General features: G+C 42.4%; 3 protein-coding genes across 7 annotated transcripts in view; 1 reads left to right on the forward strand and 2 right to left on the reverse strand.

The window, feature by feature from the left end:
- The window catches only part of LOC134021117 (FERM domain-containing protein 5), a 60,193-nt gene extending 54,842 nt beyond the window's left edge, over positions 1–5,351 (forward strand). For all 3 annotated transcript variants that reach the window (XM_062461614.1, XM_062461615.1, XM_062461616.1), the window contains exon 14: positions 667–5,351. In XM_062461614.1, coding sequence (XP_062317598.1) covers positions 667–1,253 — 587 coding nt within the window. In that variant the 3' untranslated portion in view covers positions 1,254–5,351. The remainder of the gene's footprint in view (positions 1–666) is intronic.
- Positions 5,352–5,555: 204 nt separating this feature from the next.
- blm (BLM RecQ like helicase) lies at positions 5,556–13,201 on the reverse strand. 3 transcript variants are annotated; one of them, XM_062461620.1, is made up of 22 exons: positions 12,786–13,201; positions 12,532–12,592; positions 11,817–12,441; positions 11,583–11,712; positions 11,380–11,495; positions 11,146–11,278; positions 10,320–11,062; positions 10,041–10,217; positions 9,817–9,935; positions 9,348–9,461; positions 9,116–9,214; positions 8,886–9,034; positions 8,685–8,791; positions 8,430–8,590; positions 8,138–8,333; positions 7,764–7,954; positions 7,491–7,635; positions 7,185–7,384; positions 6,618–6,813; positions 6,349–6,471; positions 6,037–6,247; positions 5,556–5,933 (listed from the first exon to the last, which is right to left on the reverse strand). In XM_062461620.1, exons 1-22 carry the CDS (start codon positions 12,878–12,880, stop codon positions 5,738–5,740), a joined length of 4,287 nt encoding a protein of 1,428 aa, XP_062317604.1. In that variant the 5' UTR covers positions 12,881–13,201; the 3' UTR covers positions 5,556–5,737. The 3 variants fall into 3 exon arrangements, with proteins under 3 accessions (XP_062317604.1, XP_062317603.1, XP_062317601.1); XM_062461619.1 differs by having other exon boundaries at positions 6,037–6,244; positions 11,817–12,592; XM_062461617.1 differs by having other exon boundaries at positions 11,817–12,592.
- Positions 13,202–15,295: 2,094 nt separating this feature from the next.
- On the reverse strand, positions 15,296–18,132 carry ctsh (cathepsin H). Its single transcript, XM_062461621.1, has 12 exons — positions 17,967–18,132; positions 17,764–17,795; positions 17,498–17,603; positions 17,338–17,408; positions 17,085–17,189; positions 16,815–16,901; positions 16,476–16,531; positions 16,319–16,400; positions 16,154–16,222; positions 15,965–16,071; positions 15,721–15,846; positions 15,296–15,596 (listed from the first exon to the last, which is right to left on the reverse strand). Exons 1-12 carry the CDS (start codon positions 18,040–18,042, stop codon positions 15,527–15,529), a joined length of 987 nt encoding a protein of 328 aa, XP_062317605.1. The 5' UTR covers positions 18,043–18,132; the 3' UTR covers positions 15,296–15,526.
- Positions 18,133–18,187: the final 55 nt, after the last annotated feature.

Below are 18,187 nucleotides of genomic sequence, written 5' to 3' on the forward strand. Positions count from 1 at the left end.
AGTTATCAAGGCTTCTGCACCTTACAGCACTATTCTGAGCCAATATACTAAAATAAAATAAGCATACTTCATGACCTACTGGGGTTTGATTATGGGGTTATCTGATTGCTAATGGGAAACTGGTTTAAACGGGATGTTGATACCCACTGCATTGATGCAATGTTGAAAAGATCTGAAACATATTATATTAAAAGACTAACTGTTCCTCATGAAGTGGAAGCCATTTTGTAATGTATATTTGGTGCCGGTACCCTCTGTGTCAGGGCAGTCCATGTTTATTTACTGGACTGAGGCTGGTGCCTGAGTGTCTGCTCTCAGTAACACAGCTCCTGTGGTACACTGTAGCAGCAGACTCTCCACACCAATTGAGCGCTTCTATAGTGTGTCTGAATCAACACCACCCATAGACAAATACTCTTCCACAGACAGGCAGTCTGGGCTCTGTTCAATTTGAGATTGATAGGCTTTTTGTGCTGATGTAATTCAACTCTGTTGTGTCCATGCTTCCACCATCTTCCTTCCCCCTCCCAACCATCTCTCCCCCAAAATGCTCCACCTCCCCTCTCTTTTCCCTGTCCTTCCTCTGCCTTCCTTCCTTCATTTCTGATTCATCTCTCACACATCTTCACACATCTCCCCTCCTTCTTTCCTCCCATCCCTGGCCAGGTCTGGAGTCATTGCGTGACAGCGCCCACTCCACGCCAGTGCGCTCCATGTCCCACGGAGACTCCTTCATGCCACGATCGCGGAGCCAGGCGACCGATGCCAGCGATGGGACGGCGGTTATCTCCGACGAGGCCTACAGCCCCTCCGACAGCGTCCTGCCTACCCCGGTGTCCGACCACAGTATGGACCTGGCGGTCTCGCGTCAGATCAACGGCGCCCCGTGCAGTATTGAGGAGGAAAAGGAGTCGGAAGCAGGCACCCCATCAGTGGGGGAAGCAGGCGAGTTGGGAGCTGACAGTAAAGCAGCACTAGAAGGCCAAGGGGGGTCTTCGGCACTCAGCGAGGTGGAACAGGTGAATAAGTTTGTTTTAAGTGTCCTCCGTTTGCTCCTTGTGACCATTGGACTCCTCTTTGTCTTGCTCCTCCTCCTCATCGTCCTCACCGAGTCCGACCTTGACGTTGCATTTTTACGTGATATCCGCCAAACCCCCGAATTTGAGCAGTTCCATTACGAATACTTTTGTCCCCTCAGGCGGTGGTTTGCCTGCAAGCTCCGCTGGGTGGGCGAGTTGCTCATTAACAAGTGAGAGTGAGGCCGTAGCACGCGTAGCCCGTTCGGGGGTTTGAGAAGACCATTAGGACTCCAGAGAGGAGAGCAAGCTCTTCCCAGCCATGAACCCAGCTTCTCTCATGATATGCTGCAGACATATCCCTCGGACCACTCCTGGTAACACTGGGCTAGGAGCTCTCTCTCTCTTTTTCTTCATTTTTTGAGTTCCCCCTTCTTTTTTCCTATTACGTTTTGTTTGTTTTTTACAAAGCCAGATGACATTTTTGCATTTTTTTAATTTCAGGTCATTTCAGGTATTTTATTTTTTCAGAAAATATAAACGAAAAAATACAAAACTGAAATCAAAGACTGAAGTATTTTAAACAGTTCCTTTTAGGAACAAGACATTAAGTTGCATCAAATGAAACTTGCCTTCATTCAATATTTATTGTATTTAACAGAAGTTTGCGTAAGGAAAGAATGTGATGGAAAGTTCAGAGAATCAGGGAAGTTGCAAAACCATAGAAATCCTTCACAACAAAGTGAGAGAAAAATTCACTTTGTAATGTGTATGCAGATGAAAAAGCATCCATCACAACCACAATTCAACTCAATGCTTTAGTTCAACAAAAGTAGGCCAGAAAACCTGAAGAAATGAAAACAATCTAGGTGACATCTATGAAAGTGCAAGTTATTGTTATGAGTGTGGTCAGGGTGACAATGCCAAATGCCTTTTATGGAAAAAGAAAATGTTAATGACTGAAGAAAGTTTTTAATTATGTGAATTGTTTTTAAGAAAGTCAATGATACTTTAGTATAAATGATGTACAAAGTAGAAGCTGTGAAGTTCAGATCCGTTTTTTAAAGTTTTATAAGGGATACAGTTAAATAAAGCAGTAACAATGTTGTGCGACCCAATAGTGTCAGCAACTGTTAGAGAAGTGTTCATGCTCAAATTCTTGCAACCCCTCGGCACCAATAGAATCAGTCTAAATACTGTAGATGTGCAATACTACTATTGTTTTAATACTTCAGTACTTTTAAATGTGCACATGTGTTTAATCATATTTCTTTATTTTATTTTATTCACTTTTCTTGGTTATTGTTATGAATTAGAAAGATTTCTTTATATTAAAAAAATCGATTTCTTTCAGTTCCATATGAGCCTTGCTCTTAAGTTTGTGAATACCATACTATAATTGATTGTTAGAAAAATAACAATAATGTACTTTTTGTACAAAGTAGTTTGTTTCCTAATATATTGACAGTTTTCCATGTATATTTTAACAGAACTGAAATGTTATTTTGTTATTGAAGATTAAATTATACCTTTTTTAGAGCTGTTTCAAGTTAGGTCAAGCCTTTGTGGAAATATTGAAAGAGGGTCTTGAAAACAGGGCTTTTATCCTGATCCACACTCCACTGATCCCACCTCTCCCTCTCCACCAGCAGCTACAGTTTCTTCACAGTATGCAAATATTTTTCATCATCAAGAAACACCTTTAATGGCCCAATTTGGAAAAGCAAGGCACAGCAGATGGTTGGCAAACAGTATATTGTCTAAACTGTAGACCTGACCCTAGTATCAACTACCACAAAAATCTGGGTGTCTAAAATGTGTTAATACCTTTTCACATTACAATACATAAGTCTTATTCTGTAGTTTGGGGGTCAGATGGCTGAGCGGTGAGGGAATCGGGCTATTAATCAGAAGGTTGCCAGTTTGATTCCCGGCCGTGCAAAATGACGCTGTGTCCTTGGGCAAGGCTCTTCACCCTACTTGCCTCGGGGGGAATGTCCCTGTACTTACTGTAAGTCGCTCTGGATAAGAGCGTCTGCTAAATGACTAAATGTAAATGTAGTTTGAGACTGTGATGGTGCAGATTATTTTGCCTCGATTGAAGGAGCAATAATTCTGCTGTAATAGCTGCTGGATTCTGGGTAAAACCTGTTTCATGTATCCTGTGCCTGGTACAGGTATAGCTGAGCTTGTTTGTGACTGTATGTTGGGAAATAACAAAAGTTTTAGTTGGTAATAAGAAGAGTTGACAGATAATGAAAGAGGAAGATCTTATTTTTGGACAAATAAGAAAAAAAGTATACGGGCAGAGTGTAAAAGAGGTAGGGTTACAGAGGATGTCAGAAGAAGGGATTTTTGAGAAACTTTGATAGTGACCAGAGAGAGAGAAGTCAAGACGGCACATACTGTACGTGAGCTCCTGGTGGCTCGTGACCTTATTGGCTATGCAGCATTGCCTGTTTTGGCTTGTTATTTAACACCGTAACTCCTACACAGCTGCTCCACTGAGCTCCCAGTGGTGCTGTCTGCTCTGGGGAGACCAGCCTGCTACCACATTAGTCGACTCCAAGCTCCATGAATACAGATCACAACTTTAAGTGTCATACTCATTCATGGATACAGATTTACAGTACAGCTGAAGAGAGCCACAACCTTATTTATATTTTACTGACACACAAAGACAGCTGATAAACTAACAGGGATAACAACTTAAAGAAACATTTTAAGATAGACACTGTAAAATATAAAAACAAACTTTAAGAGTTTGTTCATTTTATGTAATTATCACATGTTTATGCTATAAAATCAACCAGTTAAGATTGGAAGCAGAAACTAAAGATTAGCTAATTGGAAAGATAATCTTTTTTCCTTGGTCTTTTTACTTACCTTACCATTTTTTTCAGCATTATGTAGCATCAATGGTCTTTCCATGCATGCAACAAACAAGGCAGCATTATTCAATGAGCAATAATCAGTAAAATTGTAGGAGCATGTGGGCATGAATATAAGTTAATATGGAAGTTTTACGTTGGACATAGTTTTTTGCGTTGTCAGACTGCTTTGAAGAAATAATTTCATTTTCACGGTCCACAAAACACCAGAGTTATCCAATTTGGTTGCCTGACAAATGTGAAATGAAGACAGCTAACTTTTTCTCAGTAATTATAGCATTGTGTATTGGTATTTATTTATTGTTAGTGCTCTTGGTGAGATTGTACCTGTAAAAGTTAACAACTAAACAGTACTTCAGCGTGACCAAGGGGTTGTTCCCTGTGCCTCTTGTACAGTACATCACCAAAGGGGCAAATAAGAGAATGGAGAGAGAAATGCAGAGGATCTATACAAGGTATGGGCTAAACCCTTTAATTTCACTACTTTTAAAGGGAAACCACTGTTTTGTCCCATATAGAGTTTGTTCAGTAATGTTGGGTGGATGAGTCTGAACTTGTAGGTTATAGATTATTGGGTGGGGACTTACAACAATGTCTTATGTCCAGGTGAAGATGTTTGCTGTATCTGTCTTAATTTTTCTGTAAAGGAATATTGCAGCAGAAAAACCTTGAATCATTGTTAACATCTTGGTCTGGTGTCATGTTTACATTTCTTTAACTGATCTCTCATGCGAACTGACAGTGTGCTTATTAGTAGTAGGCCTATGTTTCTGACTAGCTGGTCGTGAGTTAGACAATAGCACTGATTTTGGACATGGACCCTTAGATTAACTTTATAGGTTCATTTTAAATTGAACTACCTTGGAAATCCATGAAATGTACATTCAAAGGGGAACGTTGTTAAATGCTGGTGCACTTATAAAAGCAAGTATTTGGAGTAAATTTACAAATGTGATCATAACGCAAAGTTACAAAACATTTAACTAAGCATCTATTGATGCTTTTCAGTCATACAATACCAATGCAACATATTGACAGAGAACACAGCTACCCAGCTGAGGGGTTAAGTCCTAATGATAGTCACCTTATAGGCTTTTGCCCCACTCTTGCCAGCTTCCCAACAGATTCTCACACAACTGTGCATATACATGTAAATATGTGTATATGCATATCAGTGTCTGTAGGCGTTTTGTGTACTCCTGTATCCTGCATCTTTCTATTGGAGGTTGCTGTTTATTTACATAATATATAAATATACAAATATATAGAAATCCATGTGCCAAATCCAGTTTTTGTTCAGTCCGATCCATTCCAAAACCCAAGTTTGTACTGTAGGAAACCTTCTGTACAAATCAGTATGAAATATTGTTTCTCTCTGATAGTCCCTTGTAACTGGTGCCAATAAACTATTCAAACTTGAAATAAACATTGAATAAAAATGTGATGTGGCTTCTTGTGGTGTGTAGCTCTTCCGCATATGTTTAATTGAAGTTGAAGACATGTTCAACTCAGCAGTGCACATCTTTGACTGGTAAATATCTCACACAAAGATTGACATCTAGAGGAAGTAACCAGACATTACATAATGTGGTGCAGTTCTCCAGATCTATGAAGATGAATCAAGATTAAGGTATCAATCCCAGAAATTATATTCAAGTAACCTTTAATAAAAAAATTTAAAGAACATTGCATAACTGTACAATTAAATACAACAAATCCATCCATACATTTAAAGACAAAAACTGCACAAAAATAAAACACATTTGTACAAAACACAACAAGTCTAAACTGTCAGAGTATCCTTGTCCTTGCCAATACATGATAGCTTGTCTAGTTCAAGTGTGAGAAGGCTGGTTTGAGAAAAGGTCTAGCGTTGGTTTGAGGTACAGGGATGGCCATGAAGCCTGGCCTCCTCCCTACTGGTCCTGATGGTGGTGAAGATGCAGCCGGCCTGGTGGAGCCTCTGCCTGCAGACTGGCCACGACCCCTGGAACTGGACGTCCAGGATTTGTTGCGACTGTAGCCACTGCACAACAGACAGCAGAATCACAGAAGTCAGTGAAACAAAACTAAAACAACCTAGCAGATGGAATTACAAAATATTTTTCCAGTCACAGTACTACACACACCTTTTGGAATTGTAGTTTTGGTTGCTGTAGGCCTTCCTTTTTTTGGATGTATTAAAGGCGGGCGCTTTCTTTCTCTTCTGTCCTCTGCCTGTTGTGTTGCTAAAGTAGCTCGACTGGCCGCTGTCGTCGTCGTCATCGCCCTCGTTGTCTCGTGTCATGTCTATCCATCTGTCAGTGTTCCCTGGGTTGGCGCCCCGCTCGTCCTCTGCTGCTGGGGTACAAACACAAGCATTAATCAACACTTTGGCCTCCAGAAACTTCCAGAAGTGGGGTCACACACGGTGTGTATGTGTGGGAGGGAGGGTGACTGACCGGGCAGCTTCCACTGTGAGTATCTCTGCAGCAGCTCGATGACCTCTGCCCCGTACTTCTCCAGCTTGTCCTCCGTCACGCCGTCTATCTGCAGGAGCACGTCCGCGTCTGCCGACAGCGTCTCTGTCGGCAGGAAACAGAAGAAAACACCCGGTCACTAACTTAGTACGGGAGTACCTTCGGAGAACCAAAACTGAGGAGCTGGATCGGTTCAACTACAGCAATCCTTTGAAATGTGTGTGTGTGTGTGTAGAGGATTCAGAACTCACCGGCTATCTTCTTCAGAGTGGCGAAGGAGAAGATGTTGTAGTAATGAATGCCGAACACCTTGCCCAGCTTCTTGCACAGCTCTGTGAGCTCCTGGAGACACTTCTGGACCATCTCCTCTCTCTGAGAGACGCTCTTGGCCACGGAGGCTTTGTGTTTCCTGATGCTGGAGGCCGACTCCGTCTCAAAGAACTCCACCTGGGAGGAGACATGAGGTAGTAGGTAGTACACTGGTATGCCTGGTTGAGACGATGGTATTGATCCACTGCATCAGGTATAATACAGATTGTTCCTTGGCACTAACTGCTGAAATACTGTGATAACTGTGCTCTTTGATTATCTGCTGTGCTTGCAAGATGCATACATTCTATGTAGCTTTGGATGAAAGATGCTGATAAATGAAATGTGAAATGTAATGCGAGTGAAGAAATCTAGAGAAAAAACCTTTAGTGCACTGAGGCAGTTTCATATCTAGTAAACAGGAACTGAATCTATGGCTGTTTTTTTTATACACCTATTTAGTTCCATAAAGCCAGTGTGTGTGATTAGTATCTATTCGTTGAGCTGACCTGCATCTGTCCATTTAGCACATTCATGGCCTTCGGTCCAGCAGAAATGTAAGCTATGGCCTGGCCGTTGCTGCCGATAAAAAGGTCTTCCAATAGGATGTTGTCCAGCACCAGCTTCTTAAACAGACGGTCTGCGTTGTGTCTGGACAAGGCTGCTCCCATTCCAAACATCCCTGTCTGCACCTTGGCAGTATTCTTACCTGGCAGAGCCCAATGCAAAAACACAAACAAAGATCGTACGGTCCTCGACATTTTGAAACGTGAGACTATTGTTCTATCTGCAAGGGATTTCATGACGGTCTGTACCATGGAAAATGTCCACCAGCATGTTCAGGGTCAGTCGGTTTTGGTTGGAGGACCTGCCGTATCTGCACCCCACTTTCTCACAGTGCTCCTGGACAAACCTGACGATCTTCTTCACGTCCTCAGTCATGTTCCTCTGTTTGTATTGCTGGAAACACAGACGGGGGAATCAATCACCTCATTTTGTATGTTTTCATCATAATGCACGTTATTGAAGTGATGTGTAGACTCTAAGCTTTAAGGCGGTGAAGAGTGTCTCTGTGGGCTGGCTCTCACATGAGGCTTCGCACAGTTGTCGCAGATGACGTCTGGGTGGTCTTTGCAGAAGCTGGGGTTGAATTTGTGCTCTCCAAAGTAAGCCAGCAGCTGAATCCTCCTACAGTCCATCACATTTTCACAGAAATGCACCATGCTGTGGAGGTTGTTGAAGTGCGTGGCTTTCGTGTCTCGGTTGCCATCTTTATCCACTGCGGTCAAAACGAGAGAAAGGAGTTACATTAATGACAACTGAATAAAAGTCCAATGAGCAGTTTTGTAGAGGACACAATAAAAACACATGGAATATCATAGGACACAGGTGACCGTGATCAGAAGCCTTGAAGGCCAAACCAATACGGGACCCTGGCACGACTGGTTTCAGATCTACGTACTGCTGATGATTCTCTTGATGCGGATGACGTCAGTGTAGGAGTAGAAGAGGACGCAGTGGGAGATCTCCCCGTCCCTGCCTGCCCTGCCGGACTCCTGGTAGTAGCCCTCCACAGACTTAGGCAGACTGGCATGGATCACGTAGCGTACGTCCGGTTTGTCGATGCCCATCCCGAAGGCTATGGTGGCACATATCACCTGCAAGACCAGGGAACACGTCGTCAAATCCTGGAGATCCAGAGAGAGTAGATCTGGTGGCGAGTAGGTCTGTTGGCTCGAGAGCGGGCCCCTCACCTGGCATCCGTCCTGGTTGATCCATTTGTTCTGGACGTACTCTCTGTCGTTATCGTTGAGACCTGCGTGATAGGCCAGCGCCTGGATCCCTGCCCTCTGGAGACTTACTGCCATGGTGTCACAGTCATTCCTGGACAGGCAGTACACTATGCCCGAGTCTCCTGCACGGGCCAAACAGAGAGAAGAGCAGTTTTGGTGGTACTAATCAGAACACAACTAGACCACCACTGGGCACTTCAGGGAGGGGACTCTTACGTGGATAATGCTTCTTGATCCAGCCGATGCAGTCTTCGTCAACCTTCTTGGGTTTTTTGGGCAGCACAACGTACTTGAGGTTGGTCCGGTTGAAGCTCATAGTGAACCTGGAAACACACACAAGGGTTTCCAACAGCTGCCTGTAACACAGACAGTTGGGATTGGTGGCTAGGCCAGGACCGGGCTCTGTGAAGCACGTACAACTGGGGCCGGCTCATCTGCAGCTGGTTGAGGATGTCCTTCTGGACGCGGGGGGTGGCAGTGGCAGTCAGGGCCATGATGGGCACCTTGGGGAACTTCTGCCTCAGCTCGTGCATCCGCTTGTAGTCAGGCCTGAAGTCGTGACCCCACTGAGACACATGACGACACGACAGGGCTCAGCCTCCGCCGCCAAACACACACATAGGGACGGCGGGCCGCGGGTCACTTACCTGACTGACGCAGTGAGCCTCGTCGATGACAAAGCGAGCCAGGAGGCCTCGCTCATACAGGTTCTCCAGGGCGCTGATCATCCTGTAACTGGCACACACCTGGGGAGGAAGATGCGCTCTCAGACACGGCTGGGGGATTTCCCACAAGGCTCGGCAAACCATGAGAACCACACACAGCATTTCAAACTGTGATTTCAAATTGTGATTATGTAGCAATGTTCAAGGCTCCTACCTTCTCAGGAGTGGCGTACAGCAGTTTGATTATGGGGTCTTTCTTGGACAGCTGCATGTAGATGTTGGCAGCTTCTCTATCAGTCTTTTCACCAGACAAACTTGTGGCCGGGATCTTTTATGTAAGGATATTTGAATTCATAGCCATCTCAAGATCAGAAGAAACATCCAGCCTAACAGCTACTGCACTGCCCTATTTAGACAGAGCAGTATCAATACATGACACAACACTGCTCTTTATGCCATGAATATCTCTAAATTCCATTAAGTTCCACTAATAAACCTAAAACCCGAAGGCCTTTCTTAAGGTAATAACCTCACTGGGTATACTGGTTTTAGCTACTCAACTGTTTCTCTTGTATTCTTTGGTATTGTGTTTATATTCGAATACAATTAATACATTTCCATAATCCTCAGGGTTATTTTGTAATATATGTCAACATTTCTAAATAACAGGTCAAATGACTTACATCCAGAGTGGTGAGCTTTTGAACCTGGTCTACAATGAGTGACTTCAATGGGGAGATCACTATAGTGACCCCTGGGGACACACAAGCAGGCAGCTGGTAGCACAAGCTCTTACCCCCACCTGAAACACACAAACACACCATCAGAAAACCAACATCAGTTTCTTGTAAGGTAGGTGAACTACTCATGTATGATGTGTGGTATGCAACCTTCATCAACGACCCACCAGTGGGCATCAGAATGAACGTGTCCTCTCCCAGCAGAGCAGCATTGATAGCCTCAAGCTGATTAAAGCGGAACTGATGAAGACCAAATCGCTTGTGGAAGATCTTCATCATCTCTGAAGCGTGGGGGAAATTGAACCCTCGGAAGCGATCATGGGCAGGATTTCTATATGTAGACTCTTTAAAAACAAAAAAAACACAAGCAGGAAGGAGTACAAGACAAGAAGATATACAAATATTTGTAGACACACAGATCTCAACTCAAATCTAGCACTTCCTACCTGGAGAGGAGATCTTTGGGGCAGGCTTAAAGGTAGGAGCTGGAGTGACTGGTCTCTTCTCCCAGCTCAACTTAGTGGGTCCTCCCTCCTTGACTGCTGACGTCACGGTGCGGGAGTTAAACCGAGATGTTGAAGAGCTTGCCGCTTCATCAAAGTAGTCAGGGATGTCCGACTCGTTCAGGTCATCTATGTCAAAGTTATCATTGAAGAAGTCATCGAGCTCTGTCTCTACTGGAGCCGAGGCAGCCACTGCTGAAGCACTGCTCTCCCATCTGCTCTGGACAGCTGCTGGTCTCTTAGGAGAGAAGAAGAGCTCAGGGACATCCAGGTCATCAATAGTTACGTCTGTAGGCAGGTCACACGGTGTCGAGAGGACACAGGCTGATGGGGAGTCCGTGTTACTGAGGTGTCTAATTAGCGGTGTCCCCTTTTCTCCTCTGATGTATGAATCGGCTATGGTGCTGGGCTTCCATGACGTTCTGGGAGTCTGGACTTCATTGATGAGGCAGTCAGAGTCCTCGAACATGGTGCTGTTGTAGTCTACTGATATGACAGACGTCCTGCTAAATGGTTTCTTGGAGGGGTTCCCTCTGTCTGTGGGCAGACAGGTGCAGGAGGACGTAGCGCTGGGAGTGGGAAGTGAAAAGGAAGGCTTCTCTTTATCGCTGGGTTCCAAGATCACGGTGCTGTCTGGCTGGGTCTTGATTACAGACGTGTCACTTCCCTTGGCAAGAATCCTTTTCCTGTGGGTAAAAAGATGCTTATGTTGACATGAAAAGGTACATTTACCGAGTACAGTCTCAGTGTAAACACATAAACAGAATACCTGTGAGCCCTGAGGAGTAGCAGCTCTGTTCCACAGGACAGGCCTATTATGGCATGCTCAGGGATGGAATCCACCAGAGAACAGATGGATTCCATGATGCTGAAGAGCTGGTCATCTGTTTTGGAATTAGTGACTATGGAACCAAAAGAAAATATCACAAATGAAAACAAAATGCGTTTAAAACTAGACATTCATAGCGGTGGGGAAGGTTTGAAGAGAATAAACTCAACTCACCACTTCTTTCTTTAGGATGGGCATCTGAGACACTGTGCAGGCTTGACACAGACCTCACTGTTAAGACGGGGCTTATGTCTGTACTGGCTGAGCCAGCAGGTTGCAATCTGGAGACACTACAAATCAAGCAACACAAACACATCAGTAAAAACACCATATACTAAGCAGCTACCAGATTCAAATGAGATCTCCTATGAACGCACCTTCTCCTAGAAAAAATGGAAGGACTGTGCTCTTCAGGCTGGGGGGATGGAGGGATGTAATCCAAGTCATCTTCTGGTTCCTTATAGTCAACATCTATTATATCTGGGTCAACCCATGTTTTCTTATGACCTAAAATAAGACAAGGAGAGTAGAGAGAGTCTCTTTATAGATGCATTCTCATGCTGATCGGCCAATAAAACATTTTTTTAAATTTTTTATACTAATTGTCTCACCTGTCCGAATTCCTCTGGCTGTACTGGTCTCAGCAGTGATTTCCTCTTCACTGTCACTCAGAACCGACTTGGATGGAGCAGAGGGCCGTCTCTTAGCCGTCTGAATAGGGGAATCCTTCTCCGGTGCCCACTTCTCTTCATCCTGGGTTTGTGTGTCTCTAGGGCAAACATCAGGGATGCCTGCAATGGGCTGTTCTGAGCCCTCTGTATCGAGCTCTTTCCCAGCAGGAGGATCCTTTTTCCCAGCATGGCTGTTTGCTTCCAAGTCCAGTACAAGTCCTGGGATGTCTTCATCTGTTCTGTTCGTTCTATGTGGTGCCTTTCCACTTGAGAGGGTTCTGGCTGGGCTTGGTAGAGCCTTTTTGCCCTTTACAGGGGTTTCGAAGTCATCCAAATCATCCCAAGCATTCACAGGAAACCCAAATGACCCGTCAAGTCCTGCGGCTTTGCTGCCATTGCTAACAGTGAATGAACTGTCCGACTTTGTCAAGGCAGGTCCATCAGACGCAGGCAATGTTGTAACAGACTTGCTTAGAGGATGTGAGCTGAACACAGGAGTGCTGGAATCCGACTTGTATTCAGAGCTTAGAAAGTGGTTGTTGATTTTGACAACTGGTGGGTTAGGCTTGGTTGAAAATACCAAAGGAGGTTTAGTTATTGCAGTGTTTTGAGGGATGTTGACACTCCTGTAAGCCAAGACATTTGAGTTGTTTACCTTTGTGGGTATTTCCACTTTAGTGATGCCTGATGAAGACTTCTTTCTGAAACAAAATGCTCTGGAATAAAATTTAAAAAACATAAAAAATTAGATACTAGTTTCCAAAACTTTCAATCACGTTGTGAATGTGGCATTTAAACATAAGCAAGTTTCCGAAATTAATATATTGGAGGTCCATGGTGTTGGAGGCACTGACACTGATACTGGCTGGCAGTGGTCTGCTGTTACAAAAACACCATGTAAATACCTACCCCGGCTTTGGTTTAGCTAACGACAGTCTGCTCTGAGCTGCATTACTATGCTTCTGGAGCTGCTCTTTCAGGTTATTTTGCGGAAGACAGGACATTGCAGCAAGCTAATTTCAAGTAAAATGAGCCAGGACACGTAGCTTTATAAATTAAATAGATACTGTAGTGTAGCTACTATAGCTAGCTTGCGACATGATGTCATTGTTGTCATTGCTAGTCGAAGTCAAAGACGCGCTCATAACGTTTAAACATGTTCTTTTTTTTTTTTTACAAATCGTATATTATCCGTGTTTTGTCTCCATGATATATTGTCGTGCCGTCCTACGTAGAAAGACAGACAACATTTAATTTGTTGTCACTTCAGCTTGAAGACACAATAACGTAGCAGCGGGACTAGCAGCTCGCTCAATCGAATGGATTATCATTTTTGCGCCTGTTTAGACAGCTTGCCATTGGCAGAAATCTTCTTCCTGACTTCTCATTTGTTTCCTGTCTGCTGTTCATTGTGGGAAATGTAGTCGTATCAGTTTCTTATCGTTCAGCGAAAAAAATAGTTTTACAAATTACAAATAGGAATGAAAAAACACATTTTAAGAGGCAACCTGCATTATGCATGCTGGCGGCGGTATTACTACTGCGTATTACCTTCTAGTATTTAGCGTTTTCCTTATATTTTCAGCAATACGATAACAAATTGGTCCTGAAATCTTGTCAAGATTTCGCCTTAACTACGTTTTTGTTGTTTTTATGAGCGATATCTTAACTCATGGCTATGGTAAACCAGCACAACAATAACAATTGCCAGGCAACAAAACGCTACATTCAGAGCCGAACGAAGTTTCAGCCGTCTACGTCTCATTAAGACATAGCCTACTTGCGTTCGTGCATGGATGAGGCCAGACTGTCAAATCTCACCTTTCTGTGTGTGGAGCGGGACATGCATATTGACAAGGACAAAGTGGTTGGCAAATTTTCCACCATGAAGGAGGAGGATGAAGATTTAATAAGGGATATGTGTATAGTTTTGTTAGATTTATTTGTTCTGGAGGATCGTTAAGCAGACAACAAAATTGTAAGAAATACTGTGGCACTGATGGAGCGCACTTGGCCTGTTCAGCACCATCGCTGTCAATCAGCTGTTGCTGTCCGTGGTGTTGAAAATATTTTATTTGACTGGCAAACTGTTTTCTTTGTTCGTCAATACAAACTTGTCAACAAATGTGGCTTTTCTTTGTGTCTTGACATATAGGCTTACTTGGATGAACAAGTGACACATTATAACATATGCATTCATCAGATATTTTACCGTTTTTTTACGGTTTTAATTTTTAAATGACTTGGTAGCAGAGGGCCCCATGATGAAGCTCCGCCCCCACTGCACTGAAAGTCTAGCTCCGCCCCTGCTCGCTGTGCGTAATTGGGTGTGCTCCAATTATGAGATACAGTGCGTGTCCACTACAGCGGAGCGGGCGGCGCGGAGCGTCGTCTTCCAATTCATTTTCAATGAAGCCGGGAGTTCCTGTTCAGAACTAAGTCCCGAAATGTAACGAGCCTGAATTTAAAGATTAGATAAAAATAATAATGAATGGTGCAGGGTTGCCGATGTTGTCAGTGTCCCTGGTGTGTTTTTAATTCAGTCTCGTCACATTACGTGACTGTTCTGTGCCACTGCTAGCTCGCTAGCACAGCAGACACACGACTGGTTGAGTGACCGGTGGCGTAACATGTAGTCTACTGTAATCTTGCACTAGTAAAATATTGTGTATTTTTACACAATATTGTGTAAAAGTGGTATTTTGATCGATATTGTGAGTACATGAACCCAAGTCTGCACGCTTGGCCATGACTACAACAATAGTGACCTTAGAGAACTAGTACAACTCTGTATTAACCTGTCGGACACGCCTCCGAGCGTGAACTGTGGGAAGGCAAGCAGTGCAGGGCGTTAAAAAACAGTTAGTAACTCATAATTATGATTTAAGTATCTCATAATTTCGATTTAGTATCTCATAATTATAAATTACGTATCTCATAATTATGACTTAGTATCTCATAATTATGACTTACGTATCTCATAATTTCGATTTAGTATCTCATTATTATGACTTACGTATCTCATAATTATGACTTAGTATCTCATAATTATAACTTAGTATCTCATAATTATGAATTACGTATCTCATAATTTCGAGTTAGTATCTCATAATTATGACTTAATTTGTCATCTTTTTTTATTTTATTAAACGCAACCTTATATGGTTCACGTTAGCTATAGCTAAACTTAGTGACAGTGGGCAACAGTTTGCTGGTAATAATAACTAGGTAATAACTAGGTGAATAGGTAGCCTAATTTTAGTAGTAGGCTAATAAAACTAGTAAATAGTAATCTTTTTTAAATTCAGTTTTGCAAACGTTATCTCACATAACCATTAATTACATAGCCTACAAACGTCTCAAATTAGTATAGTTACCTATGTTGACTGTGGCGTCTACTGACGATGCATGCTAGGACATTGTGGATGTGGTATTTATTAGTAATTGAAAACAGATCAAATACGTGTGATTAATGACAATATGAACAACTCAATCAGGTATTGTCAACAAACAAAAATGTGGCCTGGATGCTCTATTGAATATTGATGAACCACAGGTATGAGAAGAAAATCAACCATCTAATTTATGCCTTTAAATTATTACATTGGCTCCACATTGTAACTCCTTTCTTAGCTGTCAACCAATCAATATCACACCAAAGGATAGGATGAGCAGGCAGAGAGTCCACACATGTTTTTCCCACGCTCAATGAAGAAATATCTGTGAGGAAAAACATCAAAATATTAGCAGATTATTATCACACACATCAACATGTTTTCCTGGTAGCAAATGGGATTTAGTTTCACATATTTCGATGATTTATAATATATAGTAGACCTATTACCCTTTCATTCCCCAGAAGGGTCCCCAGGAGTTCTTTACTATCCAGTAGGGGGTGACGTTCTCCTCATCATATCCAACAGCCAGCACTGCATGGTTCACTGTGTCAGTAGTGTTGTGACATTCAGAACTATGAAAAAGGAAGTGAGATTTTATAGCATAGAAAAAAAGAAAGCATTTAAAACCTGCCTTACAAGACCTTTTTTCATTTGACATTCCTTAAAGAAAAGGAAGAAAAGTCTTCTCACCTACTGTATACACCACTGTGGTAGTGCATGAAGTCTGATGTCACCTCATAGGCCATGCTAACAGGATTGAGCCTGGCCACTGCATCCACCATACCCATTTCATCATACTGCCACAGAAAGAAAAAGACAAATAAATACAATGACTCGATGGGTCACTAGACCAGAGCATATAGAGCAAATTTCTCTTACCATTGTGATGTTGACCACATCCTTAACAAACGCAGCAGCCCTTTCAGGTTTGAACTTGCACGTCCCGTCCTAATTAAATTAATGCACGTGAAAATTTGTAATCATCTGTATCATCATAAGCATTATTTTCTGTGTTGTGTTTTGTTAAATGTATTGTTGACATACTTGGGCTGTGTAGGGGTAATCATCCTCGGTCATGAGTCCCTTGTTGTATTTGATGTACTCAAACGCTTGACTGGGGAGGCCACTGAAAGAGGACAGACTTATACAGTAGAAACATTTCGTACAGAAAGGAAACACCAGTGCCTGTGCTGACACTCACCCATTACACCCATGGTTGTTGAATGCTTGGGCACAGTCCACCAGTTGTTGTTCTGACTAAAGATTAAAAAACAGAAAAGCCCAAAAAAACGACTAATCATTTACACATGTAAGAGTTATCAGATGACACAGTTTATGGAAAGGGCCTTTAAAAAACATACTTTTGACATTCACACTGCATTTATGGACTCTGTTGTGAATACGTCTAACAGTATCATAATGAAAAAAGATAGTCAACATTACAGTTGACTGCTTAAAATAAAACAGGTTTGTGATAATGGCGATCACAAACAAGCAAGTGGTACTCATTGAGAAGAATGAGGAAATAAAAGTAGCTAACCAGCTGTAAGAGTTTTCCTGTTGAGATGGCAGTAACTGACTCCAGACAGCCAGTGGTGGAAAAAGTCCAGCAGCTACCACAAGGCCCCTAAGGTCCAAAACAAACCCTTGTATTACTACAGTACCCAAAAGTACAGTGAAGTACTTCATATTGTAAACTATAAAATAGTTCAGTCTGAGTGAGATCATGTATTCCTTAGAAGTGCCATCAATGCAGTATTGCTTCTTTATGTTTACTTTAAAAATCAACAACACAATAACGTTATCATACCTGGTTCTTCACATTTGTCACATAATTTCCCTTCTTCCTCCAGTCCACTGAGTCCGGGTAGAGTCCTTTGCTGCTTACATGAGTACCTTTGGTGGCAGAGCAGTTCTGATGCAGACAGACAGATACAGTTTGAATGCCAATTGATACATTCATGCCTCAATCTCTGGCATAATGTTTGCTGCTATTAGCCAACTGATCACTCGCATGTGTAAGCATATCATACATAGCTGTACACCATATAAAAAGTCTATACCTGCGGCTCAGTCAGGAGGAAGGAACTTCTGAATTCATCAAAGGTCATGTCAGAAAACGTATTCAGTCCCACTAGGTAGTGAAAAATGAAAGATCTTCATTGGCCAGTGAACAGATTGAACTAATTAATCTGAATCACAACAACAAACTGCATCTATTACTTCTGTACTTGTGATTTCCTCCATTGTGCCGCTCAATCTTCATTTTGTTCTCAATGAATATTTGAAGTCTGTGGTAATATTCCTCGATGTCATATTGTTTATTGTGCTGTAAATTATTGAAAAATAAAATTTTACAATTAAGTGATCCGAAGCTTTCGAAAAACTGGCCTAAATGCAGCCATAAATTGAACTTCCTTAATTCCTCATGCAACCTTGGGATAGAAACTGGTATCTGGACAAACATTGGAATTCAGAACTTTATTTACCTGCATCATCCATGACTTAAAGTTATATTCGTCTGCAAAGAGAACAATACTTTTACGATAATAACTAACTCAGATAACTAATAGAATTGCAGTGGTAAATATCGACACAATTGTAGATTCATAAATAAAAGTGAAAGTATAACATCGACTTGACACAGTTTGAACTGGAGTGAGACTACTCGGCATTACGGTATTTATCTTACCTTCTTCTGAAAACCCTTTTGAAATAGCATATTGCACGGAAAATAAGAACATGAGCGTTAAAAGTATTGTCGTCATGCTTGCTTGCTTCTGTAAGTTATAGATGATAGAGAGCGGTAACACCGCTGGTAGAGACTACTCCATTTGGTCACGCGGAGTATAAACTATTCAGTCTGTAAAGAGGGGGAGAGGGAGAAAGATCCCTACTATCTAAAAACACTCA

This window comes from Osmerus eperlanus, chromosome 5 (genome assembly GCF_963692335.1).
Source record: "Osmerus eperlanus chromosome 5, fOsmEpe2.1, whole genome shotgun sequence".
NCBI lineage: Eukaryota > Metazoa > Chordata > Actinopteri > Osmeriformes > Osmeridae > Osmerus > Osmerus eperlanus.

Coding starts and splice junctions, on each gene's coding strand:
- blm (XM_062461617.1), bottom strand. CDS start 12,880: ATGTCCTGTCTTCCGCAAAATAACCTGAAAGAGCAGCTCCAGAAGCAT. Junction 8,792..8,885: donor CAGATGAGCCGGCCCCAGTT/GTACGTGCTTCA, acceptor GTGTGTTTCCAG/GTTCACTATGAGCTTCAACC. Junction 8,591..8,684: donor GATCAAGAAGCATTATCCAC/GTAAGAGTCCCC, acceptor TGGCCCGTGCAG/GAGACTCGGGCATAGTGTAC.
- ctsh (XM_062461621.1), bottom strand. CDS start 18,042: ATGACGACAATACTTTTAACGCTCATGTTCTTATTTTCCGTGCAATAT. Junction 16,902..17,084: donor TGACAAATGTGAAGAACCAG/GTATGATAACGT, acceptor TTTGGACCTTAG/GGGCCTTGTGGTAGCTGCTG. Junction 16,223..16,318: donor ATTACCCCTACACAGCCCAA/GTATGTCAACAA, acceptor TAATTTAATTAG/GACGGGACGTGCAAGTTCAA.